Source organism: Lynx rufus, unplaced genomic scaffold (genome assembly GCF_022079265.1).
Source record: "Lynx rufus isolate CCGP_SWC_20201006 ecotype Redwood Valley unplaced genomic scaffold, mLynRuf1.p SCAF_11, whole genome shotgun sequence".
Lineage (NCBI taxonomy): Eukaryota > Metazoa > Chordata > Mammalia > Carnivora > Felidae > Lynx > Lynx rufus.
This window is the reverse complement of record NW_025814825.1, coordinates 56,800,724-56,825,006: the sequence shown is the minus strand read 5'-3', so window position 1 is coordinate 56,825,006 and position 24,283 is coordinate 56,800,724. Positions and strand designations below refer to the sequence as shown.

The window sequence follows — 24,283 nt, the reverse complement described above, 5'->3', positions numbered from 1 at the left end:
GCTTTCAGTGTTCCCTGGGCCAGAATGATGGTTATCTGCAAATTTGGTTAAAAGGGTTTCACAAAAGCCTAAACGAACAAAACTGTTTAAAAAAGCCTACCAGATGGCTCGGTATAGCCACAGGCATACACGAAACAAAATGAAAGAACAAAACACACAAAGGACCCAGGTGGAGGCTTAGCCACTAACAGATGACAGAGTAGAAATGCGAGGGCACCTTTTCAAAGGAGAAGACACAAGTGCCAGCTCTAGGAAATGGGGGATGGAGAAGGGCGAGGGCAGGGAGGGCAGGGGGTGAGCCAGGCATGGAGGCAAGGAGCTGAACGCCTTAACTTTCAAACAGGCCTTGTAATAACTTCCCAGCACATCTGCATTGACAAAAGGGTTTTATCTTTTGTTTCGAGTGGGGAGCATTACAGAAAGAGGGCACAATTCTTCATCTGCCTAAATTTCGTTGGGTATCAAAATATTTTCATTTTATTTCTGCATCATAAATCTGTAATTTTAACAACTTTGATCATTAACTGCTATAGTAATACAAAAAATGGAGATAAAGACGTTCATGTTCGTTTTCATAAAGTGCAGATTTAATTTTCAATTGCTTGCCTTAGTAAACATCATCTCATTCCAGATCCTCCCTGTCCCCACCCAAGGAGGGAGGGGAAAAGGCTATTTTTTATTTTTACTTAACAAATGTCTAACACAAAGAATAAATGAAAGATCTAATAAAGACAAGATTTTTTTGCAACTGTTTTTCTGGGTAAGATTTCTAAGGACAACAGTAGTGAGTGTAAAATAATTGTTCATAATTAATATGAATACATAACAAATATATAATTTAGACCTCTATGCTTATTTTGCAACTTTTAGGCCTCCAATTATGAAAAAGGTACATAAGCTGAACAAGAATACTTTCCAGTGTGGCCAAATTACTTTCACTGAAGTATGAAGACACTCTCCAGTCTTAGCCTTTGTAATTATGTAAAGTTGCTATTTTCTTCATACCGACATTTATATCCAAAATGGGCTTATTTTTGCTCTATCATATAAGGACTGGCATCTTTTTCAAAAGAATATTGCTAGCAACAGGGTTAATTAAAGAGTACTAATGGCTTAAGTTTGCCAAGTGCTTACTTCTGTGACAATATAAATATGGATTATTAAAGTTGTCTACTCAAGTATAAAATCTATGCAAAATCCTCATAATATAGGCAAAAATGTTTAAAGGCCAAGAAAAAGAATTCTTTTCTTTTACAAGAAAGTGCAACTGCAGGATCTTTTTTGAATGATCTTCTGGACAGTTCTGCAGAAAACTTAGTAGTTTGGCTCAGAAAGTAGAGTTCCTCATGAGGAATAAAAGTTCTTCCTAGAAGAATACAAAGCAAAATTACAGGCAGCTTTCTGAAAGTAAGCCATTCGTTTGTGGCTACGCAACGGGACAAGTGGAACTGATAATAATGAAGGCTTTCGGGTTTGCTGTGATTTGCACTAAAACTTGGCAGAGCTTTTTTTTCTCTTACGCCGGGACACCACGTCGTTGCTCACGTCATACGTGGTAGTTGCAGCACTTGGTCTGACCCTGACCGCAGGCATGAATCTGACCAGGAGGACATCGGAAATGTTTTCATACGTGTTTTAGGGCTTTTTCAGGTCAAATCTCAACACTTTCACATAAATCATTAAAAATAGAACATTTTCTGTGCTATTTTCAGTATTTTACACAGTGGATAACCATGGTGAGAGAACTTTCTATCATTCATCAGGGATATGCTGTCACACAGTCAGATTTTCAGCATTTGCTCAGCTGCTGCTAGATGGTAAAGGAAGTTTTCTGTTGCTGGTGGAAATCGTCTTTGCTTTAGTGCCTCAAAATTGAGAACTAGCTTTTCTCCATCACCAGAAACTTCTGAAAATGGTTCCAGGTGGGTGAAGATTTCTCTAGTTTTTAGAGAAATATCCTTTAATGGAACAAGAAAATATGCCATAAGTTAGCATCAAAAAATATGAATTTTTGCTGCATTTGGAGAGAATTCTTCCTATTTTTTAAGTTTATCAAATTATTTATGCATTACAAAAAATGAAACAAACTTAAAACAGAAAAACCAACACCATGTTTTTGCCATTTTAGCCATTTTTAAGTGACAACAAGTACATTCAGTGTTTTATGACTACTACCCATTTCCAGAACTTTTTCATCATCCCAAACTGAAATCTTGTACCCATTAAACAATAACTCCCCATCCCTGTCTCCAATGCCTGGTAACCACCATTCTACCTTTTGCTTCTGTGAATCTGCCTGGTTCTGGGTACCTCATATAAGTGAAATCACACATTTGTCCTTTTGTGTCTGGCTTATTTCACTTAGCATAATGTTTTCAAGGTTAATACATGTCGTAGCACATGTTAGAACTTCATTGCCTTTTAAGGCTCAATGATACTCCACCATACGCATATACCACGTTTTGTTCATCCATTCATCCACTGATGGACATTTGGGTTATTTTTACCTTTTGGCTATTATTTACAGAGCTGCTGTGAACCTGAGTGCACAATTACTTATCTGTGTCTGCTTTCAATTCTTTCTGAAATATACCCAGTAGAATTGCTGGGTCTATGGTATTCCTATGTTGAATTTTTAAGGAACCCTGGTATTGTTTTTAGAACAAATCTCCCCACCCCCCAAAATCCTCTTCTACCTGGAATAAGTAACCCAGCACCTGCCACATGGGCTGTATTCCTCTTTCCCGACAGTCCTTTGCATGGCTGATGACTCACGAGAGCTCACATTAAAGTCATGTCTTTTTCTTGGTTTGCTGACATCATTAATTCAAATATTTTCAAACCCATACAATAGAATATGCCAGGCAATTTCATCCTACATTATACTGAGTCACCTGCGTATCACTTTTAGTCCACGAAAAATGCAGTAACACAAAACTCATATTTACACAGTTAACCAACGTTGTAAAGAGCCAGCATTTTTACTTGAGCGTTGATGGAGGGATGGATGGGCAGTGATGATCCACACGGTAGGAAAGGAAGAGTCTCAGCTCTCAGGACGAGCCCCCCCCACTCTTCCTGGCCTGAGCCGATGGGCCACCAGCGCTGAACAGAAAGAACGGTGCTGCTGGTGGGTTCCTGTCACACCTGTGGCTCCTCTCAACCTTTAGCTCACGTGTCACCTCCTCAGAGAGCTGTCTAATCTCTTCTCTAGTATTCTTCACCTTGACCGTTTGTTTCTATCACAGCATTCATTTCTCATGGCTCACAATGATCTGGCATTTACTTTTTTTTAAGTTTATTTATTTATTTTGAGAGAGAGAGAGAGAGAGCGAGCGAGCATGATCTGGGGAGGTGCAGAGAGAAGAGAGAGAATCCCAAGCAGGCTCTGTGCCACCAGCACAGAGTCCGATGTGGGGCTTGAACTCACAAACACGAGACCATGACCTGAACTGGAATCAAGAGTCAGACACTTAACCAACCGAGCCACCCAGGTGCCCTTACATTATTTCCTATTCATCTACTCCAATAAATACAACCCTACTGCCCCATGCCTGACATATAGTCAGTGCTCAATAAATATTTTCTGGATAAATGAATGAATAAATGGAAAAAAGAACCGGGTCCAGCCAGATGAGTAGGGCCTGCCTATCAGAGCCCCCCCACCCCCACCCCTGATGAGGTGGCACAGGTACAGACAGTGGGAGACAATCCTTCCAGGCCTCTGGCCCCCACGGGATGACACAAGGGTCTAGATGAGCCAGGGCCCGGAGGCCAGGGTGGAAGTGTATCCCGGGAGAAGAGTAAGGAGCTGGGAACAGGCGCAATGCAAACCGGCAGCAGACAGGAAAGGAGCTGGCAGGCTGCGGTGCACAGGAGGGCCTGTCATCACCACAGGGACAGGCTTAAATAAACTCTCCAGCCATCCCGATCCAGAAAGCGGAGAGGCGAGGATCCACATGGAAGCTCTGGTCAGCTTGACAGGGAGACCCCACAGCGGGGCTAGCCCTGCAGGGTGTGAGCCCAGAGTCTGCTACCTTTGGCAGGGATCTGACTACATGCTTGCCTACTGCTGTTCTGGACACAGTACATCGAAGCTAGACTGAGACGCTCTCTCTAGTCCTCAGCAGCAACTATCTCTTGAAAGTTGTTCCTCCGTGAAAATTCTGCCAGAGCACAGAATGCGTTCGCTCAGGAAAGCATTCCAGACCAGCTGGGGGTCACACCTGTCACCAGCCCCCTGCATGTATCTGTCCCCAGAGCCTGATAACTATTTGGCTACGGTGGGCCTCCGCCCGCTCCTCTAACCAGGGCCACCCTGCAGACCCTCGTGCCAGCATCTGCCTACGGCTTCTCACGGCTCCCCGCACCCCAGGCAGCTCTGCCACACGCTGCCCGGCACCACCACTGCACAACTCTCAGTAAGTCAGCGGACTGAGGAGTTACCTGTATGACTTGGCCGTCTGACTTCTCCGGATCTTCTGCCGATTGAACAATCAGCTGACCAATTTCTTTGTGCAGTTTGCCCATTGTCATGGCCTCTGGGGAGATCAAGCAGAAGTTATGTAGATAGTTAGAAGTTTACATAATAAAAACCAGGCCGCCTATTTGAAAATGTAAACCATCATACGGAGGAAATTTTCAAAACAACCAACAACCGCCCACATTTCCATCTTCATCCTGAACGCAAATATGATATCACTCCAAGGGACGTGCCAGGAGGCACGGCATAATCACGATTTATACTTCGTTCAAAATAAAAACACGCCAATACCAGGTTTCTCCTTCACACCTACCTGATGAGAAATTTTGTTCTTCTTCCTAGACAAGACCTAATGAAAACTACAGACTACAAGTAAGTTGTGATTTTAAGCCAAGAGCCTGACCTCCCTACGCAGGTCTTTACGGTTAAGAATTCAAGTGTAACTCGGGGGCCTGGGTGGCTCAGTTGGTTAAGAGTCCCACTTCGGCTCAGGTCATGATCTCACATTCCTGAGTTCGAGCCCCGCGTCGGGCTCTGTGCTGACCGCTCAGAACCTAGAGCCTGTTTCGGATTCTGTGTCTCCCTCTCTCTCTGCCCCTTCCCCACTCATGCTCTGTCTCTCTCTCAAAAAGAAATAAACATTTAAAAAAAAAATTCAAGTGGAACCTTCTGGTGGGGATCCCATAGCAGCAGAGCGTCCTATCAGTTCTGCAGAAGCCAGCTGAACATTCCAGTGTGTGAAGACCCTCAGAATGTGCAAAGGAAACAACCTAAGTCACACGATTTACATACACTGCTCCTTTTCTGCAGCAAAAAGATGAACAGAAATTTCTGTTTGTCCCTCCAAGGGACAAACTCCATTTGAATGGTGTTGATTTGAGATGAGCTCATCTTATATACTCGGGGCAACAGAAGGCGACAGGAGATGGCCACCCTTTCTGGTCCTAATGCTTCAGCAATATAAGTGGCCCTGGCCACAGCTAGTATCCTATCACTCTGGCTTTACAAAGGGCAATACTCACCTCCATTCCCTTTTGCTTACTGACACGTCGTTCAAAAAGATTTTCCACACAGGATTCATGTTCAGTCCTTGTGCAATAATAAATTTCTACGCCCTTTTTCATCCTCTGTCCTTTAAGAGGTGGAGCCTACTTCCTCTCTCTTACGTGGGGACTGGACTTAATGGCTTCCTTCTAACAAATAGAATATGGAAGAATTGGCATATGACTTCTGACACTAGGTCATAAAAGGCACTGTGGTCTTTCTGTCTCTTGGATCACTCACTCTTGGGGAAGCCAGCTGTCATGTCATGAGAATATTCAAGCTGCCCTACAGAGAGGCCAGGTGGTGAGGCCTCCTGCTAAAAGTTAGCTTAGAAGCTGAGACTTTGGATGACTGAAGCCTTGGGAATATCTTTGTTTTTTAATGTTTATTTATTTTTGAGAGAGAGACAGAGCATGAGCAGGAGAGGGGCGGAGAGAGAGAGGAAGATACAGAATCCGAAGCAGGCTCCAGGCTCTGAACTGTTAGCACAGAGCCCAACATGAGGCTCGAACTCACAGACCGTGAGATCATGACCTGAGCCGAAGTCGGACGCTTAACCGACCAAGACACCCAGGCGCCCCAATATTTGCTGTTTTAAACTACTAGGTTTAAAAGTGATTTGTTATGCAGCAATAGGTAACTCATACAGCTTGTTTAAACAGAAAAGTTGAGAAACGAGATAGAGACACTATCCTATTGGGGCACCTGGGTGGCTCAGTCTGTTGTGTCCACTCTTGATCTCAGTTCAGGTCATATCTCAAAGGTTCAGATGACGGAGCCCCACGTCCGGCTCTGTGCTGACTGCACGGAGACTGCTTGGGATTCTTTCTCCCTCTCTCTGCTGCTCCCCCACTCACGCTTACTCTCTCATAGTAAATAAATAAACATTACAAAAAAAAGATACTATCTTATTAACATATACTGTACAGCATAAGCACCCAGAATGTACTACTAACATGGCTGGGCCTGTAAGAATAAATGCTATGTTCCAGACACAGAAAATCTCTCCACTTTCAGCACAGTGGGCAAAGCAGGCCCTTGAATACCAGTTTTAGAGCATCAGCCTAAAGATACAACTACTTCAGGGGCGCCTGGGTGGCTCAGTCAGTTGAGCGTCCGACTTCAGCTCAGCTCATGATCTCACGACTCGTGAGTTCAAGCCCCGCGTCAGGTTCTGTGCTGACAGCTCGGAGCCTGGAGCCTGCTTCATATTCTGGGTCTCCCTCTCTCTCTCTCTGCCCTCTCCTGCTCATGCTGTCTCTCTCTGTCTCTCAAAAATAAAAAAAAAAAAAAAAAATACAACTGCTTCAGGTGGGCGGGAGGACGGGTGAAACCGATCAAGGAGATTATGCGCACACTTATCTTCATGAGCCCTGAGTAGCATGTGGAAGTGTTGAATCACTGTACTGAACCCCTGAAACATAACCCTGTATGTTAGCTACACTGGAATTAAAATTTTAAGAAATTAATTTTAAAAAGTATAACTGCTTGGCTTACATTTGGTATCAACGGCGCAAGAGAGAACTAACCTTTCGCGAGTGGGGCAATGGTAATCTCCCGATCTGCCAGATTCACAAACACGTCATAGAGGTCTGACCTGTTGCTCACCTCCAGGTCCACAAACCCAGCGATGTAACCTGCATGACAAAGATGACCCACATTACCGGAATGGGAACAAATCCTGTTGCGAACGGGTCAAAAGAGAATGGACTCTAAACGTTCACCAGCTGCTTTTCTTCACTGCTTTATTCAGGGGACATCAGCTGTACCCTCTGGCATTTCTTCAGACTACATTATTGACAGTTGCCTGAAGAAACCCTTCCCACTCAAAACGTCCCCAAAACTACATTGTGGTGTCAAAGAAGAAGGCATTTACTTTTCAGTTACTGCTATTCAGGTCAAGAATGACAGCCGAGGTAGAGGCAGCAAGGATTCTCTTGACCAATGTTCCCCCTGTAGGTCTCTGTCTCTAAGCAACCACAGCCACACACCCGGCTTTCTCAGGGACAGCGTGCTGGGGACGGCATCATCTTTCACCAGTTTCAGATCTGATACAAATAAATGCTAAAGGAATCAGGACAACTCAAGAATTAACAGAAGTTTGGAACTGATGTTAAGAAAATAGCTACCAGACTTTTCACATTTCACAGAGCAATACAATTAAAAACAAATAAAAAAAATTGAGGACCAATTCACTATTGGGACCTCATCAAAATAAAAAGCTTCTGCACAGCGAAGGAAACAATTGGCAAAACTAAAAGGCAACCGACAGAACGGGAGAAGATATTTCAAAAGACATATCAGATAAAGGGTTAGTATCCATAATCTATAAAGAACTTACCGAACTCAGGGCGCCTCAGTGGCTCAGTCAGTTAAGCATCAGGCTCAGGTCATGATCTCATGGCTTGTGAGTTCAAGCCCTGTGTCGGGCTCTGTGCTGACAGCTCAGAGCCTGAAGCCTGCTTCGGGTTCTGTGTTTCCCTCTCTCTCTGCCCCTCCCCCGCTCGCACTCTGTCTCTCTCTCACTCTCTCTCTCAAAAATAAACATTGAATAACTTATCAAACTCAACACCCAAAAAAACAAATAATCCAGTGAAGAATTGGGCAAAAGACATGAAAAGACACTTCTCTAAAGAAGACATCTAGATTGCCAACTGACACATGAAAAAATGTTCAACGTTACTCATCATCAGGGAAAAACAAATCAAAACCACAATGAGATACCATCTTACACCTGTCAGAATGGCTAACATTAACAACTCAGGCAACAACAGATGTTGGCGAGGATGCCCAGAAAGAGGATCTCTTTTGCATTGTTGGTGGGAACGCAAGCTGGTGCGACCACTCTGGAAAACAGTATGGAGATTCCTCAAAAAATTAAAAATAAAACTACCTTATGACCCAGCAACAGCATTACTAGGTATTTATCTAAGGGATACAGGTGTGCTGTTTCGAAGAGACACATGCACCCCCCCCCATGTTTATAGCAGCACTATCGACAATAGCCAAAGTATGGAAAGAGCCCAAATGTCCATCGATGGATGAATGGATAATGAAGTGGTATATATATATATACACAATGGAGTATTACTTGGCAATCAAAAAGAATGAAACCTTGCCATTTGCCCCTACGTGGATGGAACTAGAGAGTATTATGCTAAGCAAAATTAGTCAGAGAAAGACAAATATCATATGACTTCACTCCTATGAGGACTTTAAGAGACAAAACAGATGAACATAAGGGAAGGCAAGCAAAAATAACATAAAAACAGGGAGGAGGACAAAACAGAAGAGACTCTTAAATATGGAGAACAGAGGGTTACTGGAGGGGTTGTGGGAGGGGGGATGGGCTAAATGGGTAAGGGGCATTAAGGAGTCTACTCCTGAAATCATTGTTATACTCTATGCTAACTAAATCGGATGTAAATTTTAAAAAATAAAAATAAAAAATAAAATAAAATGTGAAAAAAAATAAAATTTTTAAGGAAAAAAAATTGGTCGCATTTACCAAAGAAATAATGCATCATCAGTAGTCCCTTTGGGAAGGCCAGAAAAAAGTCCTCCCCCAAACCAGGTGAACGCCAAGCCTCTCCTCCTGCGAGACCCCCACTGTCTACCTGGGCACATCCGCAGGGCTTCCAGCTCCTCGGCACTGAGGTGCACATAGGAATGAAGTATGGTCCAGTCCTGTCGATGCCACACCAGGGCAGGCAGAGTCCTGGGGAACGAAGACAAGAACTCAAATGGTTGCTGGCCCGCACCCGCACCCTCCTCCCTCTTCCTCCCGAGGACAGAGCTGGCTGTCAGAGGCAGAGGGGAGAATGAAGACTACACGTGCCCCGACCTCCAGGCTTCAAATTAAAGTAATGCAATGTCTTCAACTCTGCCTTTTTTGGGCCAGATTAGCTACAAAAAGCTCAAGGTGAAGTTTCAAAACATCTCCGTGGTGGCAAGGAGTAACACTTCTGAAGTTTTCCTCCAAATGCCTCACTCCGCAAACCGCCACGGAGGGAGTCTGAGGGTAAAATCCAGAGCGGGGCCCTGCAAGCAACGCATTTTTTTTGAAGTCTCTCATTTCTATGTTTAAAGTTCCAATCAAACTTGCAAACCACTTTGTGTTTGTTTTTATACAAAGTAAGTTTCCTTGAAAAAACCAGTGAAACAGCTGCTGCAGAGAGAGGTGACGAATTGAACTGAGGTATGGTGACTCCGCTGTTGCCCTGCTATGTTTCCCAAGCTGTGGACATCCCCGTTCCAGAAGCATAGATGTAGAGGGAAAGGGTGACTGGGTGGCAATCGCAATGACAGCAGTCCTCACTTCCAGAGCGCACACGATGAGCAAGGCACACGCCAAGTACTTCACACACAGCATCTCCAGTCCTGACAACAGGCTTATGAAGTGGGCATTGTTATCTTCATTTTACAGATACAGAGACGGAGGCTTAGAAAGTTTAAGTATCCTGGATGCGGTCACAGAGCGAGTAAAGCGCCCTCCAGGATTTTAACCCAAGTTCTTCTGACTACCAAACCTTCTTTTTCCCGTTTTCTAACCAGTCAGCCTCCTGGAGCCTCAATTTTCTCATCCGTAAAAGAAGGCAAAGTTCCTTGCAAAGTTCGTGTCACAAGTAAATTTAACAATTGAGGTGATTTATACAACAGCTGGCACATGGTAAGCACAAAAGCTAGGTCCTCTTGTTTTTAAAAAAGAATCTAGGGGCGCCTGGGTGGCGCAGTCAGTTAAGCGTCCGACTTCAGCCAGGTCACGATCTCGCGGTCCATGAGTTCAAGCCCCGCGTCAGGCTCTGGGCTGATGGCTCAGAGCCTGGAGCCTGTTTCCAATTCTGTGTCTCCCTCTCTCTCTGCCCCTCCCCCGTTCATGCTCTGTCTCTCTCTGTCCCAAAAATAAATAAACGTTGAAAAAAAAAATTAAAAAAGAATCTATGAACAAGTTAGATTTGGTAAAGAAAAAACTTTCAAAACATCTTTATTATAAAAATAAGAGAGGGGCACCTGGGTGGCTCAGTCCGTTAAGCATCAGACTCCGGCTCAGGTCATGATCTCGTGGTCTGTGTGTTCAAGCCCCATGTCGGGTTCCACGCTGACAGCCCGGAGCCTGCTTCAGATTCTGTATCTCCCTCTCTCTCTGCCCCTCCCCCAATTGTGTTCTGTCTCCCAAAAATAAATAAATGTTTTTTTTTAAAAAAAGAGAAAATCTGTGGTAAAAGTGAAAGAAAAAAAGAAATAACTTACTTAAAACAGGGGTCAGGAGACTATGGCCATGGATCAGCTGTCTGTCTTTGCACATAAAGTTTTACTGGAACACAGCCATGCTCATTCATTTACATATGCACGACTGGCAGTTGGGTGGTTGGGACAGAGAACTTATGGCCTCCAAGCCTAAAAAATTTATGGTCTGGCAAGGAAAAGTTCAAACTCCCTGCTCTAAAATATTCTTATTTCTAAATTTAAAGAAGAATCTGCCCAAATTCGGTGACCTTGAACTACTAAAGCTCACCTGAAACATTAGACCAAGATAGCATTTCACCCACAGCCTACCACATTCTATTTATACCAAATGTGTAACAGAACAGAGCACACAGGAACACGGACTGCCCCAAATCAGCTGCCAACAAAGCCTCTACTTTTTAATGACCAGAGATAATACCTGGTGAACTCCTGGACAGCTTCTATTTTGGGGTGATAGACGACAATTCTTTTCTTTAGCATCAGTGCTGTGTGTAAGATAACGGTTTCCATTCCAAACTGAGATACAATGTCTTAAAACACAAGAAATTATAATATTACTGCATTAAATAATATGTAAGAAAATAACATTTTTATTGGAAGGAATTCTTTCCAATAAATGCAGAGTTTATTTTCTGTATACAGAATTATTTTCAATACAGAGAATAAAAAAGCACCTTATGCACTGGATGAGCATATAAATCCAGACATCTGCTCCCTAGGATGGGTGCTATGACAGCCTAAACCTGACCCTCCTCCAAGGGACTCTGCACTGGATGCACAGATGAAGCCAGAGCCCAAAGAAAGTGGAATAAATGATATGAAGGGAACCAGTATCTTTCTGTGTCATGAAACACCCTTAGGTTTAAAAAAAAAAAAAAGTTTACTCTGGAGCACCTGGGTGGCTCAGTGGCTTAAGCAACTGACTCTTGATTTCGGCTCAGTTCATGATCTCACAGTTTGTGGGTTTGAACCCCACATAGGGCTCTACACTGACAGTACAGAGCCTGCTTGGGATTCTCTCTATCTGCCCCAACCCCACTGGCTCTCTCTCTCTCAAATAAATAAACATTCAAAACTAATAATAGATAAATAAAAGTTCATGGACACCACCCCTCCACCAATACATACGTCATTATGTAAGTCTGTTTGAGACAGCTGAACAAACCTGTCAACAAGGATGCTTAGAAACCATATAGAACAGCAGGTTCAAGAGCTAAGACAGGCGCTGTAGGAGGACAAGAGTGAAGGCCAGCATTTCCCCTTTCCTCCCTTTTAAGGACCCTGAAATCTGTGGCTTAGCCCTGCACTGCTGTTTTGGATTTTCCAGTTGGGAGAGGAAGGCAGAGAGTTAGAAGAGGAACTCTGGGTCAGGGGCCTGAGCTTTCCACATGGAGGAAGTAACTGCTAAAATGTAAGGAAAGAAAAACTATGGAAGTCGGCAGACACTCAAGCTGTGAAATTCAGCTTACCCACAAAAGAACATTTCTGTATTATGAACAGTCAGAATCGTGTGGAAAGGGCCACCACAAAAATCTGCTTTCCTACAACAGAATTCTAATCAAATAAGGCAATGTAGAAGTTGAACTACCCTTCTGTATAGCAAATAAATATTACATAGATGAAAATATACAGAAAGATGGAATCTTAGAGTACAATGAGGATTGCCCTTGGCTTGGGGATCTTGTTGTTGGGATGGAACCATCCGGGACGGGTTTTTGTTTTGTGGGGTGTGTGTGCGTGTGTGTGTGTTTACCTTTGATGGAGCCTGCAAGATAAGCCTTTCGGGCATCAAAATCCTTGCTAAGGAAAGAGCCATTTTCTTCACTCTGGCATATCCCCTTTGTGAGTACTGCAATATAACTCTCCATCATTTTAACTGGGCTCCCATGTTTCAGGTACATTCTGTAAGAAAAGACAAAAAACAACCATGCTTTTATATAGCATGAACCACACAGAGCAATGCGCCCAAGGCTGGGTATGGGTACTTCCTAAAAAATCTAAGTCAACCTGCTGATAACGCTTCTGAGTGCCTGAAACTTTTTATGACATGATTACTTCTATAATTTAATTCGATAATGTATTGAAAAAAACAACCATTCAAGAGACCTCCAACAACTCCCTCAAGCTGGCTTTCTCCTTCCATCTCTATAGCCCACTGGAGCAGGAGAGTAAGCTAAGGACTTTCTAAGGACTCATTTCTCTTTTCTTTTTTTCCCTAAGTTTTATTTCTTAAGTTTATTTATTTTGAGAGAGAGAGAGAGAGCATGTGCACACCCGCACAAGTCAGAGAGGGGCAGAAAGAAGGAGAGACAGAATCCCAAGCAGGCTCCACACCATCAGCACACAGCCTGATGTGGGGCTTGAACTCACGAACCCATGAGATCATGATCTGAGCTGAGATGCTTAACCAACTGCACCACCCAGGCGCCCCTGAGGGCCCACTATTCTTAAAAAAAAATATTGCATTTTTATCTGTCTTATATTCACAAATGGTGCTTCTAGTCATAAGGACTCTATTATTGCTGGGATTTCCTTTGACAAGAAAGGAGTTTTACACATTGTTCACAGAGAAAACAGTAATTATAGAACCTATATTTATTATCAGAGTTCCCAGAGGTAACTATATTTAGATAATTAAGAAATCAAACTCCTTTAAGTTTCTGGTGTAAGTATACACTAGATATATTCATCATCAAGTTCCAGAAAACACTGACAGGAAACTGCCTACATTTATAGCTCACATGTGAAATCAGTCTCTTCCCCTGAAATCTCTTCCTGTGAGTAACTAAATCTAAATTTTGCATGAGAAGCAGGACTGGGCCTACTTGAGCCTTTTAGTAGCTAAATGGATTAAAAAACTGGAAAGAAAATAAAATTATTGTTTAAAACAGATCATTTGAGGGATACCTGGGTAGCTCAGTCAGTTAAGCGTCTGACTCTCAGTTTCGGTTCAGATCATGATCTCATGGTTCGTGAGTCTGAGCCCCTCGTTGGGCTCTGTGCTGACAGTGTGGAGCCTGCTTGGGATTCTCTCTCTCCATCTCTCTCTCTTCCCCTAACCCACACATGCTCTATCTCTCTCTCAAAAATAAACATTAAAAAAAAAAAGATTAAAAAAATTTTTTAAAATAAAATAGATCACTTGAAACTGTATTTATTGTAGGTTAAGTGAGAAAAGCAAGTGTTGTAACTACTAGCCAGTCAGTGTTTTTAAATTACTTCAGTGCACAATTGAGGGAAAGAGGTAGAGAACAATGAATATGGTAAGCTATCCTACGTGTAAAATAGTCAAACCCATGAACTCATACACATGCTTCTATATGGAGAAAATATCTCCGGTATGATACAAAGAAAACAGCTCCAGGAGTGCCCCGGGGTGGGGGTCGGGAGGCAGATTTGAAGGCTAGGAATAGGGAGAGGAAGGGACCTAGTTTTCACTGTATACCCTTCTGTATTGTCTGTATTTGTTTCCTGTGTGCTTACATTACCACCACCAAACAAACAAACAATATACCATTAAAACTGTAAAATAGACGGGCACCTGAGTGGCTCAGTCAGTTAAGTGTCCGACTCTTGATTTCTGCCTATGTCATGATCTCACTGTTCGTGAACTGGAGCCCTGCATCAGGCCACACTGTCAGTGTGGAGCCTGCTTGGGATTCCCTCTCTCCCTCTCTCTGCCCCTCCCTTGCTCACGTGTGTATGCGTGCACACACACACACTCAGTCTCTCTCTTTCTCAAAATAAATAAATAAACTTAAAAAAAAAAAAAAACCTGTGAAATAGAAACAATATACAGTAATGGAAAAGAGAAACACAGGAAGGGTAGTAGGATAAGATCACTTTTTCCATAACAACCCTGGGCGATGAACTACTGACAGAAGGAAGGATCCCCCCAAATCATTCCATAGGAAAACCACAAAGTGCAACCCAGGGGACCTTACTCAGATGGGACAGCCAGAGGCTGTCACACCTGGCCCGGACAACTGGTTCCAAGTGAAACCCTGGCTCTCTATCACGGCCACTAGCTGGAGGCTCCAGAAGATGAAGGGGGTCGTGGCAAATGACCTGGATCCCACACAGGGAACGAACCCCCTCGTGTGGGCTTCCGCTGCCACTGTGAGCAGCGTGCTATGGAAGGCACGCCTGCCTGTCCCCTCCCCAGAAACAGAAGGGAGCACCTCCATGGTAAGCAGCAGCATCGAAAAGTGTTGGTCTATGTACTTGTGCACACAGACATGTGTTAGTGGGGAGAGGGAGTGTGTGCGTGTGCAAGAGCATATGGGTATGTACACATGCAAGGGTAAGTGCAGTAAGGTGCAGGGGGCAGAAGAGATGGCTGCCAATAGCTCTCAGTCCTCATTTCTCCTAAACTGTGACAGGAGAAGAGTCCAGAACAATGCCATGGCACTACAGAAGCTGAGGAACCTTCCAGCTTCCTCCCGGGCAGGAAGTGGAATCTAAAGCAATCTTAAATTTTGAGCCCAAGAATATTTCCCAGTGAATTCACTGGGAAACCTAACCCTGACTCAGTCAAATGAAATGGGAGTCCAACGTTTGTTCAAAAGCAGCTTTACGGTGTTTTTAGCTCATGGCTTCTACATAGCGTCTCTTCTCACAATAATCTCCCTTTGTGTCAGTGCCATGGTAGCAGACAACTGTTTATATTCCACAATGAACCATATACCTGGAACTTATCTTAAGAGAGCAAAAAGGTTTTCTTATCATAGCTGGCTGCAAAACAGTAAAACTTCATTCTGTCAAAATACAATCTACCTGAAACCCTTAAGTAATTAGAAAGTAGTCTTCTACTACATGTAGATATAGATATATAGATATAGATATAGTTATGGATATAGACATATAGACATAGAGAGCCAGAGATAGATAGCATGTGTGTGTACACATAAAAATGGCAAAAAAGCAACCATTCATCAGGCTTATAGCGAGGAACACAAAAACAACTCCCTTTGCCCCCCACCCCATCTAAAACAACTTACCGAGCATAAGCCTGAGGGCTGATGTTGTAATACATAACCTCTAGAATTACAATTCTATCTAGTAACAACAATATTAAAAAAAAAAAAAAAATCTAAAACCCTGTCAAAGCCCTGATTGAGGAAAAAACTAATTTCCCCAACATACAAGAAAGGTTTGATTAACTCCACTATATACACTCACCAAGGCAAGAAAGCAAACTGGTATATTTTACATAAAATTTTTCAACAGCTGGGATGAAACCAAAGAAGTTTACCTGAATCACTATTAACCAATTAATCAGATTCTCAGCTTCCCAGCATTCCAGCTAAGAAGTATCTTCCTGCGTTTTTGCAGAATTCAAAATGCTCATTAACTTTCCCCAAAATGACTCCCCCACACAGACCTTGACACGTATAAACTAGCTTACCACTTCGCCAGCACTTAATTTATCCGTCCTGCTAAGGAAAGTTCTAGATTGGAAGTGAGCAGAAGCTGTCAGGCCAAAAGTAGCAAGTGACTCAAATACCCAAGAACTACAATGGTTGTGTAAATTGCTTTTCCTCCTCCCTTCTACCATTTTCCCAAATAAGAGCAGTGTCATAAAAGCAGAAGAGAAAGTTCCTCTTACAGAAGTTTCCAGAGGGCCAGTAAAGATTAAGTTGGGGAAGCAGAGGGCTGAAATTTGCTTCCTCCGTGTAGAAATCTGCTATGTAACTACCGAGCAAGATCTTCATTTTTGTAGGATAGCATTTAATACAGTTTTCATACAGACCTACACAATATCCTAGTGAAGGCGGCATATTTCTCTGGATTAAAATCTTTGGCGGTCAGAACAATAGAAAAATGAGTCACCTGTCCAAAAGAAACAAAAAGTATACTTTTTAAAGACACTTTCACAGATTTAAATTTTATTACTACATTCTAGCAAACCTCTTGTACAAGACATAACAGCATTAAAAAGAAAAGATCAAAACGTAACCAAGTTCTCACTTCCTTGTTTATACTTTTATGTTTATATACACACATATAAAAGATATGTACTTATTTATACCTATATATTTCATTTCTTAGATAAGAATGTAGTACTTTTAGAGTTAACACCTTTTCAAAAACACAAATATATTTCAAATATCAAAAATGTGAGTTTTCATTTAAAGTACTCTAACCTCATCAAAGCAGAATTAGAAATGTCATATCAGATCTACCAATTTATCAACTCTTAATTAATGAAAGAGGATACAAAACAACAAAAATACACACAGTAAGATCACACAGTTCCTGAAATAGTCAATGCTCTACAGAATGCCATATAATCTCTGTAGAAAGCACACTGTAACAATAAGCTTCATTTGTCTATACTCCTCTATTATTATAAACATAAATTTCTTCTAATCATATACCTATTATTCCCATTAATGAGATAAAATTCAGCACTTTATAAAAGGCAAAGCATTTAAGAAATACATTTTTAGAAATCATATTCTTGGGGCGCCTGGGTGGCGCAGTCGGTTAAGCGTCCGACTTCAGCCAGGTCGCGATCTTGCGGTCCGTGAGTTCGAGCCCCGCGTCAGGCTCTGGGCTGACGGCTCAGAGCCTGGAGCCTGTTTCCGATTCTGTGTCTCCCTCCCTGTGTCTGCCCCTCCCCCGTTCATGCTCTCTCTCTGTCCCAAAAATAAATAAACGTTGAAAAAAAAAAAAATTTTAAAAAAGAAATCATATTCTTAAGTATAAGAACTACCTCTAAATCTTGTCATTTTTCAAATCTGAAAAGCAGATTTGAAATCGATGTTGCTGCTATTGGCATTCTATGGAACAAAACACAGATAAACCTATTCAACACATCAAGACTTTTCAGCAAGAACTTAATGAACATAAACCAAAGATTTTATAACACATTGAAAACTATCTTTTTGCAAATTTACATTTTCTAATTATGAATCTGTTTTGTTTTAAACCTCTAACAGTTTTAAACTGTTGCCTTCTTGTTATTTTAAAAGTAACTCCTTAAACTTAAATTGATATCTTGGACATGGTTCATGATTATTGGCTATAAAAGTAGCCCTAGATGGTAAAAGAAGTCCCCACACAGGCACACACCAGGAGCTTCGTCACTTTCCAGTATTTCTTTATTTGAAAAAAAAAAAAAAAAAACAAAACCCTGCTGGTTACTTGGAATTAGAAAAGCCCACAGTGACCACATACTGGTTTCCAACATGTCACATTGATACTGTTCATATCAAATGACACACACACAAAAGCCTACTTAATACATGTTTCCTTAATTCTCCTTTCTATTCCTAACATATCCTTACCATCCATAAACAAATGAAAAAAAGTTTTAATTATATCAAGGATAATTTTATCTTTAAAAATTTTTTTGGGGTAAGGGGCATTAAGGAATCTATTCCTGAAATCATTGCTTCACTATATGCTAACTAATTTGGATGCAAATTTAAGAAAATAAAAAATAGGTGCGCCTGGGTGGCTCAGTCGGTTAAGCGTCCGACTTCAGCTCAGGTCACGATCTCGCGGTCCGAGAGTTCGAGCCCCGCGTCAGGCTCTGGGCTGATGGCTCGGAGCCTGGAGCCTGCTTCCGATTCTGTGCCTCCCTCGCTCTCTGCCCCTCCCCCGTTCATGCTCTCTCTCTCTCTCTGTCTCAAAAATGAATAAAACGTTAAAAAAAAATTTTTTTTAAATGAAGTTAAAAAAAAATTTTTTTTAATATTTATTTATTTTTGAGCGGGGAGGGGAGGGAGACACAGAAGGAGAGATGGAGACACAGAATCTGAAGCCGGCTCCAGGCTCTGGGCTGTCAGCACAGAGCCCGACACAAGACCTGAAGCCACTGAGGTGTGAGATCATGACCTGAGCCAAAGTCGGACACTCAACCAACTGAGCCACCCAGGCATCCCAAGGATAATTTTATCTTTTAGAATAGTTTTTGGGGCGCCTGGGTGGCTCAGTCAGTTGAGCTTCTGGCTCTTGACTTCGGATCAGATCATGACCTTGTGGTCTGTGGGTTCCATCCCCATGTCAGGCTCTGCACTAAGTGCAGAGGCTGCTTGGGATTCTCTCTCTCCCCTTCTCTCTACCCCTCCCATGCTCTGTCTCTCTCTCTCAAAACAAATAAACTTAAAACAAACAAACAAACAAACTTAGGGGCGCCTGGGTGGCTCAGTTGGTTAAGTGTCCGACTCTTGATCGTGGCTCAGGTCATGATCTCATGGTTTGAGTTTGAGCCCCGCACTGGGCTCAGCGCTGACAGTGTGGAGCCTGCTTGAGGTTCTCTCTCTGCCCATCCCCTGCTCAATCTCTCTCAAAATAAATAAATTTAAGGAAAAAAAAAAAAAACTTAAAATGGTTTTTAATTATGGACAAATGCTTCTTTCCACTTTTAATCGGTCACGACTTTGCACGTCTACATTTCTACTCCATCAGAGTATAACCCAGAAAGGACTTCACTACACCAGCCATAGGGTCAGTCAATAGAATGTACACCAACCAATATTCATAGAATGAATAAGAGTGAAATTTGAAAGGGGACATTCCCAGTGAAAAGCATATCTGGTATTTTTCAAAAGCGTATTGTGAGCGATAATATCTAAAGCTAAGAGTCACTGGAATAATGTTAAGTCACTTTAAATATTTTTGGTTGTTAGACCTTCATGCAGTCATACCTTTATCAAAACTGAAGAATCTGGAACTTCAACTGTTGTGATATAAAACCATGTTCTTCTGTACTGACCAAAGACGAAGGGATGGAGAAGTTTGTTTTCATCTGTAAGGCAGCATTTTCTCAGCAGTAAATTCCTTAAAGTAGCTGTCGTGGAAGGATAACACCACACCCACAGAACTTCTCCATTTGTGTCCTTTTCTACGGTGGAAAGATGGTCACTGTGAGAATGTCAAACAGCAGCAAGGAAGTGAATTGATTGGTTACTCAGAAGCACTTAGTGGAATCAGTTTTCACATCCCATTTTACAAAGCATCCCGGAGCATGTGTGACCCCAAATTCCCATCCACCTCTGCTGGTCAAATTATGCAGCTCTCCTGATCTTGACTTTTAGGCCACCTGAGTAAAAACCTTTTACAACAAATCATGAATGAAAACTTAAGGGGCACCTGGGTGGCTCAGTCAGTTAAGCATCCGACATTGGCTCAGGTCGTGGTCTCATGGTTCCTGAGTTCGAGCCCCGCGTCGGGCTCTTGCTGACAGCTCAGAGCCTGGAGTCTGCTTCGGATTCTGTGTCTCCCTCTCTCTCTGCCCCTCCCCTGCTCATGCTCTGTCTCTCTCCCTCTCTCAAAAATAAATAAACATTAAAAAATTTTAAGGAAAAGAAAATCTGAGCCTTAAATTTGGCAGAGTTCTTTCCTATCTCTTCCCACACGAATTCATAAACTCAGCATTATGTTTTGTTTTAATTTTAATTAAAATTAAATTTTAATTTTTAATTTTTTAAAGTTTATTTATTTTGAGAGAGCAAAGAGAAGACAGAGTGAGAGCAGGGGAGGGGCAGAGAGAGAAGGAGAGAGAGGGTCTCAAGCAGGCTCCAAGTTGTCAGTGGAGAGCCCAATGTGGGGCTCAATCTCACGAACCTTGAGATTATGACCTGAGTTGGTCACTTAACCAACCGAGCCCCCCAGGTGCCCCCTCAGCATTACATTTTTATCAGTTAGAAGGATCTTTAATAAATACACAGGAAGTGTTTGTCAAAAACAAAACTGGAAATGAAAAAAATGGTGAAATTTCTTTTAAATCATGTTATATACTGATTGTATAAATTCTACATTTAACATTGTAATAGTAATAATAATAATAATGTAATAACAATAGTAATAATAATAATGGTTATCCTGTCACATAATGTAGTTTCCTCATCACAGTAAACACCTCAATAACCTAGCCTAAGCTTTAGAAAAACAGTTACTGTGCATAGCAGTATGGATGCAGATTTTTGTTATGGAAAATATCAAGCTCATAAAAAAATGAATTCCCGTCTCCATCATTCAGCTCCAGCAATAATCAACACCTGGTCCCTCCTTGTTTCTAATGTTCCCCCTCCCCCATTATTTTGAAGCAAATTCCTTTTTAATCCGTTTCCATACGAAAAATAAAAATCTGAATTGAAAATATGATTGTAAGTCATCTTCGTCTTTGCCGTTACCAGATAAAGTCAGAATTTAACCTAACCTTATTCACAAGTACCTTCAAGCGGGACTAAGATGCTTGTAGTACTTAGGTTTTGTTTTGAAGCAGTTCTAAAACCACATTAGAAATAAATACAGGGGAAATAAAAAAGGAAACACAGGAAGCCATTCCCAGATAAATGCACTCCTTTGAGACACTGAGAAATAGTCAGCACAGTTGGCCGGTTTTGCTAAACGCAAGCAACGTTCTTCCACACTAGAGGAATAGAATGTTATCTCAATGGAGTATTACTTCAAAGGTCAACGGCACGCAGGGAACCGACAGACGTTCATTCAAGCAACCCGCGGCCGCCAATGGGATGAATGGTTCCTTGAAACACCCAACCCTGAGACACTGCACACGGCTCAGGCACACCCAAAGATCCCAACGTACTTCCTCAACCACCAATTCCTCAAATCTAACCGGGATCCCGCCATACATGATTGTGTAGACACGCCGGCTACGTGCCTGAGCTCTATCACATGATACAGGATTCCTCCACTGGTGTGAGTTGGGGCTCTGCGGCTAGACCGCAAGGTTCCCAACCCTGGCTCCGCCGCTTCCTAGCACGCGTCCGTGCGCAAAGCACACCCTGGGCCTCCATCTGCTTCTCCGAAATGTGGTCACCAAACATTACCCACACCCCCTGGAGCCGTGGTAGTTTAACGGGAGATAATTCATGCATAATGCTAAGCACTCGGGGCTGGCACAGTTGGTCACGGTGACTCGAACTGCTCAATCACGTTATCGGGGCCAGCCGGACGCCGGGCAGGCAGTCACGCGTGCCTCCCGCGCACTCCGAGGTCTGCCCCGCCGCCTCCCCCCACCCCGCACCGCCCTCTACGCGCTCTCGGCCCAGCCCCTGCCCCGCCTGTGCAGCGGCCCCTCGCAGCCGCCGGAGCTCCGTCACCCTCGACGTCCGGGCTTCTGTGCATCATGGGGCGTCCGGCAGGAGGCCCGGGGTCCCTCCGCCCTGCTGCCCCGCCCGGACGGGTCCCACGCGAGGCTACAGGCGGACCCGCCCAGGGCGGCTGGCCGGGTCCCCCGCGCCCCGCAGCCCCCCGCCCCGGCCCAACAGAGAAGGGGCCGCGACCTCCTCACCGCAGGCGGCGCCGGGGACCGCGGGAGCAGAGGCCACCCCGGGCCCAGGCGGAGGCCGAACTGGGGCGCGGGACTGCGGGGCAGGGCGCCTTCGTCCTCACCGATCAGCCCGACTCCGAGCATCAGCTGAGTGTCCGCCGCCTCCGCAGCAGCCATTTTCCGCCGCCGCCGCCGCAGCGCGCCGCTCCCAACAATCCGCTCGCAGGCCCCGCCCCTCCTCCGGGACACGCCCACCATCCGGCCCCACCCTCAATCAAGGCCCCGCCTCTCCCTCTGGCCCCGCTTGAGTCCCGCTCGCCCTGACTTCCTGCCCCCCCACCCACCTTCAGCCCTCACATCTTTTTTTTTTTAATTTTTTTTTTTGTTGTTGTTATTTATTTTTGAGAGAGACAGAGAGAGAGACAGAGCACAGGCACGGGAGGGGCAGGGAGAGAGGGAGACACAGAATCCGAAGCAGGCTCCAGGCTCCGAGCTGTCAGCGCAGAGCCCGCGGGGCTTGAACTCACAAACCATGAGATCATGACCTGAACCCAAGTCAGACACTCAACCGCCTGAGCCACCCAGGAGCCCCAGCCCTCAGCTCTTCAAGCTCGGAAAACTCAGCCTGGGCATTTTTCCTCAATTCCTCTAATCCAATCTTCATAAGCCCTCTCTTCAACCCACTCCAATCTTCCCTCCCCGCCTCAGTCTTTTCTCATTCTACCTCTGCCCTCCAGGCCGGCTAAAAAGAGGAGTCATGAGGATGGAGGAACGGTCTCCATCCATCCACCCACCCACCCATCCATCCATCCACTCATTCATCCATCCATCCATCTATTCATCTATCCATCCCCAAAACAAAACAAACAAAACCAAAACAAAACAAAACAAAAAACCCGGAAGATTTGAAAAAGCTTTGGGAATATAGTGTTGAACAAGATAGAGCATTCTAGTGGAGGGAGACAGACAATTGCTGAGTAAAATAATACAAAACAGCCTAGAGTGATAAGCCCGTTGCAATAACATAGTGGAGTGTGTTAGAAAGTGGAGGGGATGTACTGCTTTAAAATAGGTGTCAAGGAAGGCTCCTCAAGGAAGAGATATTTAGACAGAGATAGGCATGTTGAGAAGGAGCCAGGCAGTTTGTGTAGCTCCAGGATCCCTCCTCATGGATCTTCTGTGCCTCCAACCCCAAACCTCACAAAACTAATTAGGGAGGGTCTTTGGTATCTACAGGAATATCATACCATCTCCATCTCACTTGACGTACATTTTCAACTATTTAATATAAAATATTATATATATATACACCAATTGTTACATATATACATAAATGCTAATTTAAGGAAAAGAGGTGGTTATCCCCCAGTTTAAGAAATAAAGCATTACATGGGGTGCCTGGGTAGCTCAGTCAGTTAAGCCTCTGACTCTTGATTTTGGCTCAGGTCATGATCCTGTTGCATCCACATGACTCCTGAAACAGAATGCTACGGGCACCAGTTGACCGATTGGGACCAACACTCTTGATAAGAGTGTGGCCCCGAACAGCCGGGGTACAGAGTTTTTAAAGCCGATCACATCGTTTTATCATTATCTGGGAACAGAACAAAGAAACAGTTCCCAGATGAGTTAGAAACAGTTGCCAGATGAGTCAGAAACAGTTATTGAATGAGGTGATTATTTTAGACTTTCTGCTGCTAAGTTGCAACCAGTGGATCTCCTTGACCTTGTCTCTGATGCTCTTTTTTTGAGCTTTTGTTTCCTTCATTGGTAAAGCCTGATTCACAAGAGTATGAAGTATGATTTACAAGAGTAAAAGCAAGGCTGTTATCTTTTGACCTTTAGTGTCAGAACAAAGTTGTTATCTTTCAAGCTAAGTGTTAGCCCTACACTACAATTTAACCCTTACAATCCTAGCATTGTGGGATTGAACCCCACATGGGACTTCTTGCTGAGTGTGGAGCCTGTTTGAGATTCTCTCCCCAATTTAAATACTCTTTCTCTTAAAAAAAAAAAAAAGCATTACAAATATAGTTGAAGCACTTCCCTTCTCTTCTCCAACCTCCTTCCCCTCCGTGTCCCACAGAGGTGACCACTGCTCTAAGTTTGGTCATTGTCATTTTCCCATTATGTTATTAAGTTTTGGTTTATTTGTATGTTTCACTCAACAAAATATTGTACTCTTTCTTTTAAAACTTTACACCGGTGCAACAATAGCTAACATTTACTGAATAGCAGACATTGTTCTAAGTATTTTACTT

The 24,283-nt window shown here is 43.3% G+C and overlaps 1 protein-coding gene across 4 annotated transcripts; it reads right to left on the bottom strand.

Annotated features, from left to right (window-relative positions):
• Nucleotides 1-565: 565 nt before the first annotated feature.
• Nucleotides 566-22,224, bottom strand: DENND10 (DENN domain containing 10). 4 transcript variants are annotated; one of them, XM_047073515.1, is made up of 9 exons: nt 22,145-22,224; nt 19,432-19,628; nt 16,527-16,606; nt 12,528-12,676; nt 11,193-11,304; nt 9,145-9,245; nt 7,057-7,164; nt 4,447-4,541; nt 566-1,958 (listed from the first exon to the last, which is right to left on the bottom strand). In XM_047073515.1, exons 1-9 carry the CDS (start codon nt 22,197-22,199, stop codon nt 1,782-1,784), a joined length of 1,074 nt encoding a protein of 357 aa, XP_046929471.1. In that variant the 5' UTR covers nt 22,200-22,224; the 3' UTR covers nt 566-1,781. The 4 variants fall into 4 exon arrangements, with proteins under 4 accessions (XP_046929471.1, XP_046929470.1, XP_046929473.1 ...); XM_047073514.1 differs by having other exon boundaries at nt 19,432-19,648; nt 22,036-22,199; XM_047073517.1 differs by lacking the exon at nt 22,145-22,224 and adding an exon at nt 22,044-22,136.
• Between the last annotated feature and the right edge of the window lie 2,059 nt (nt 22,225-24,283).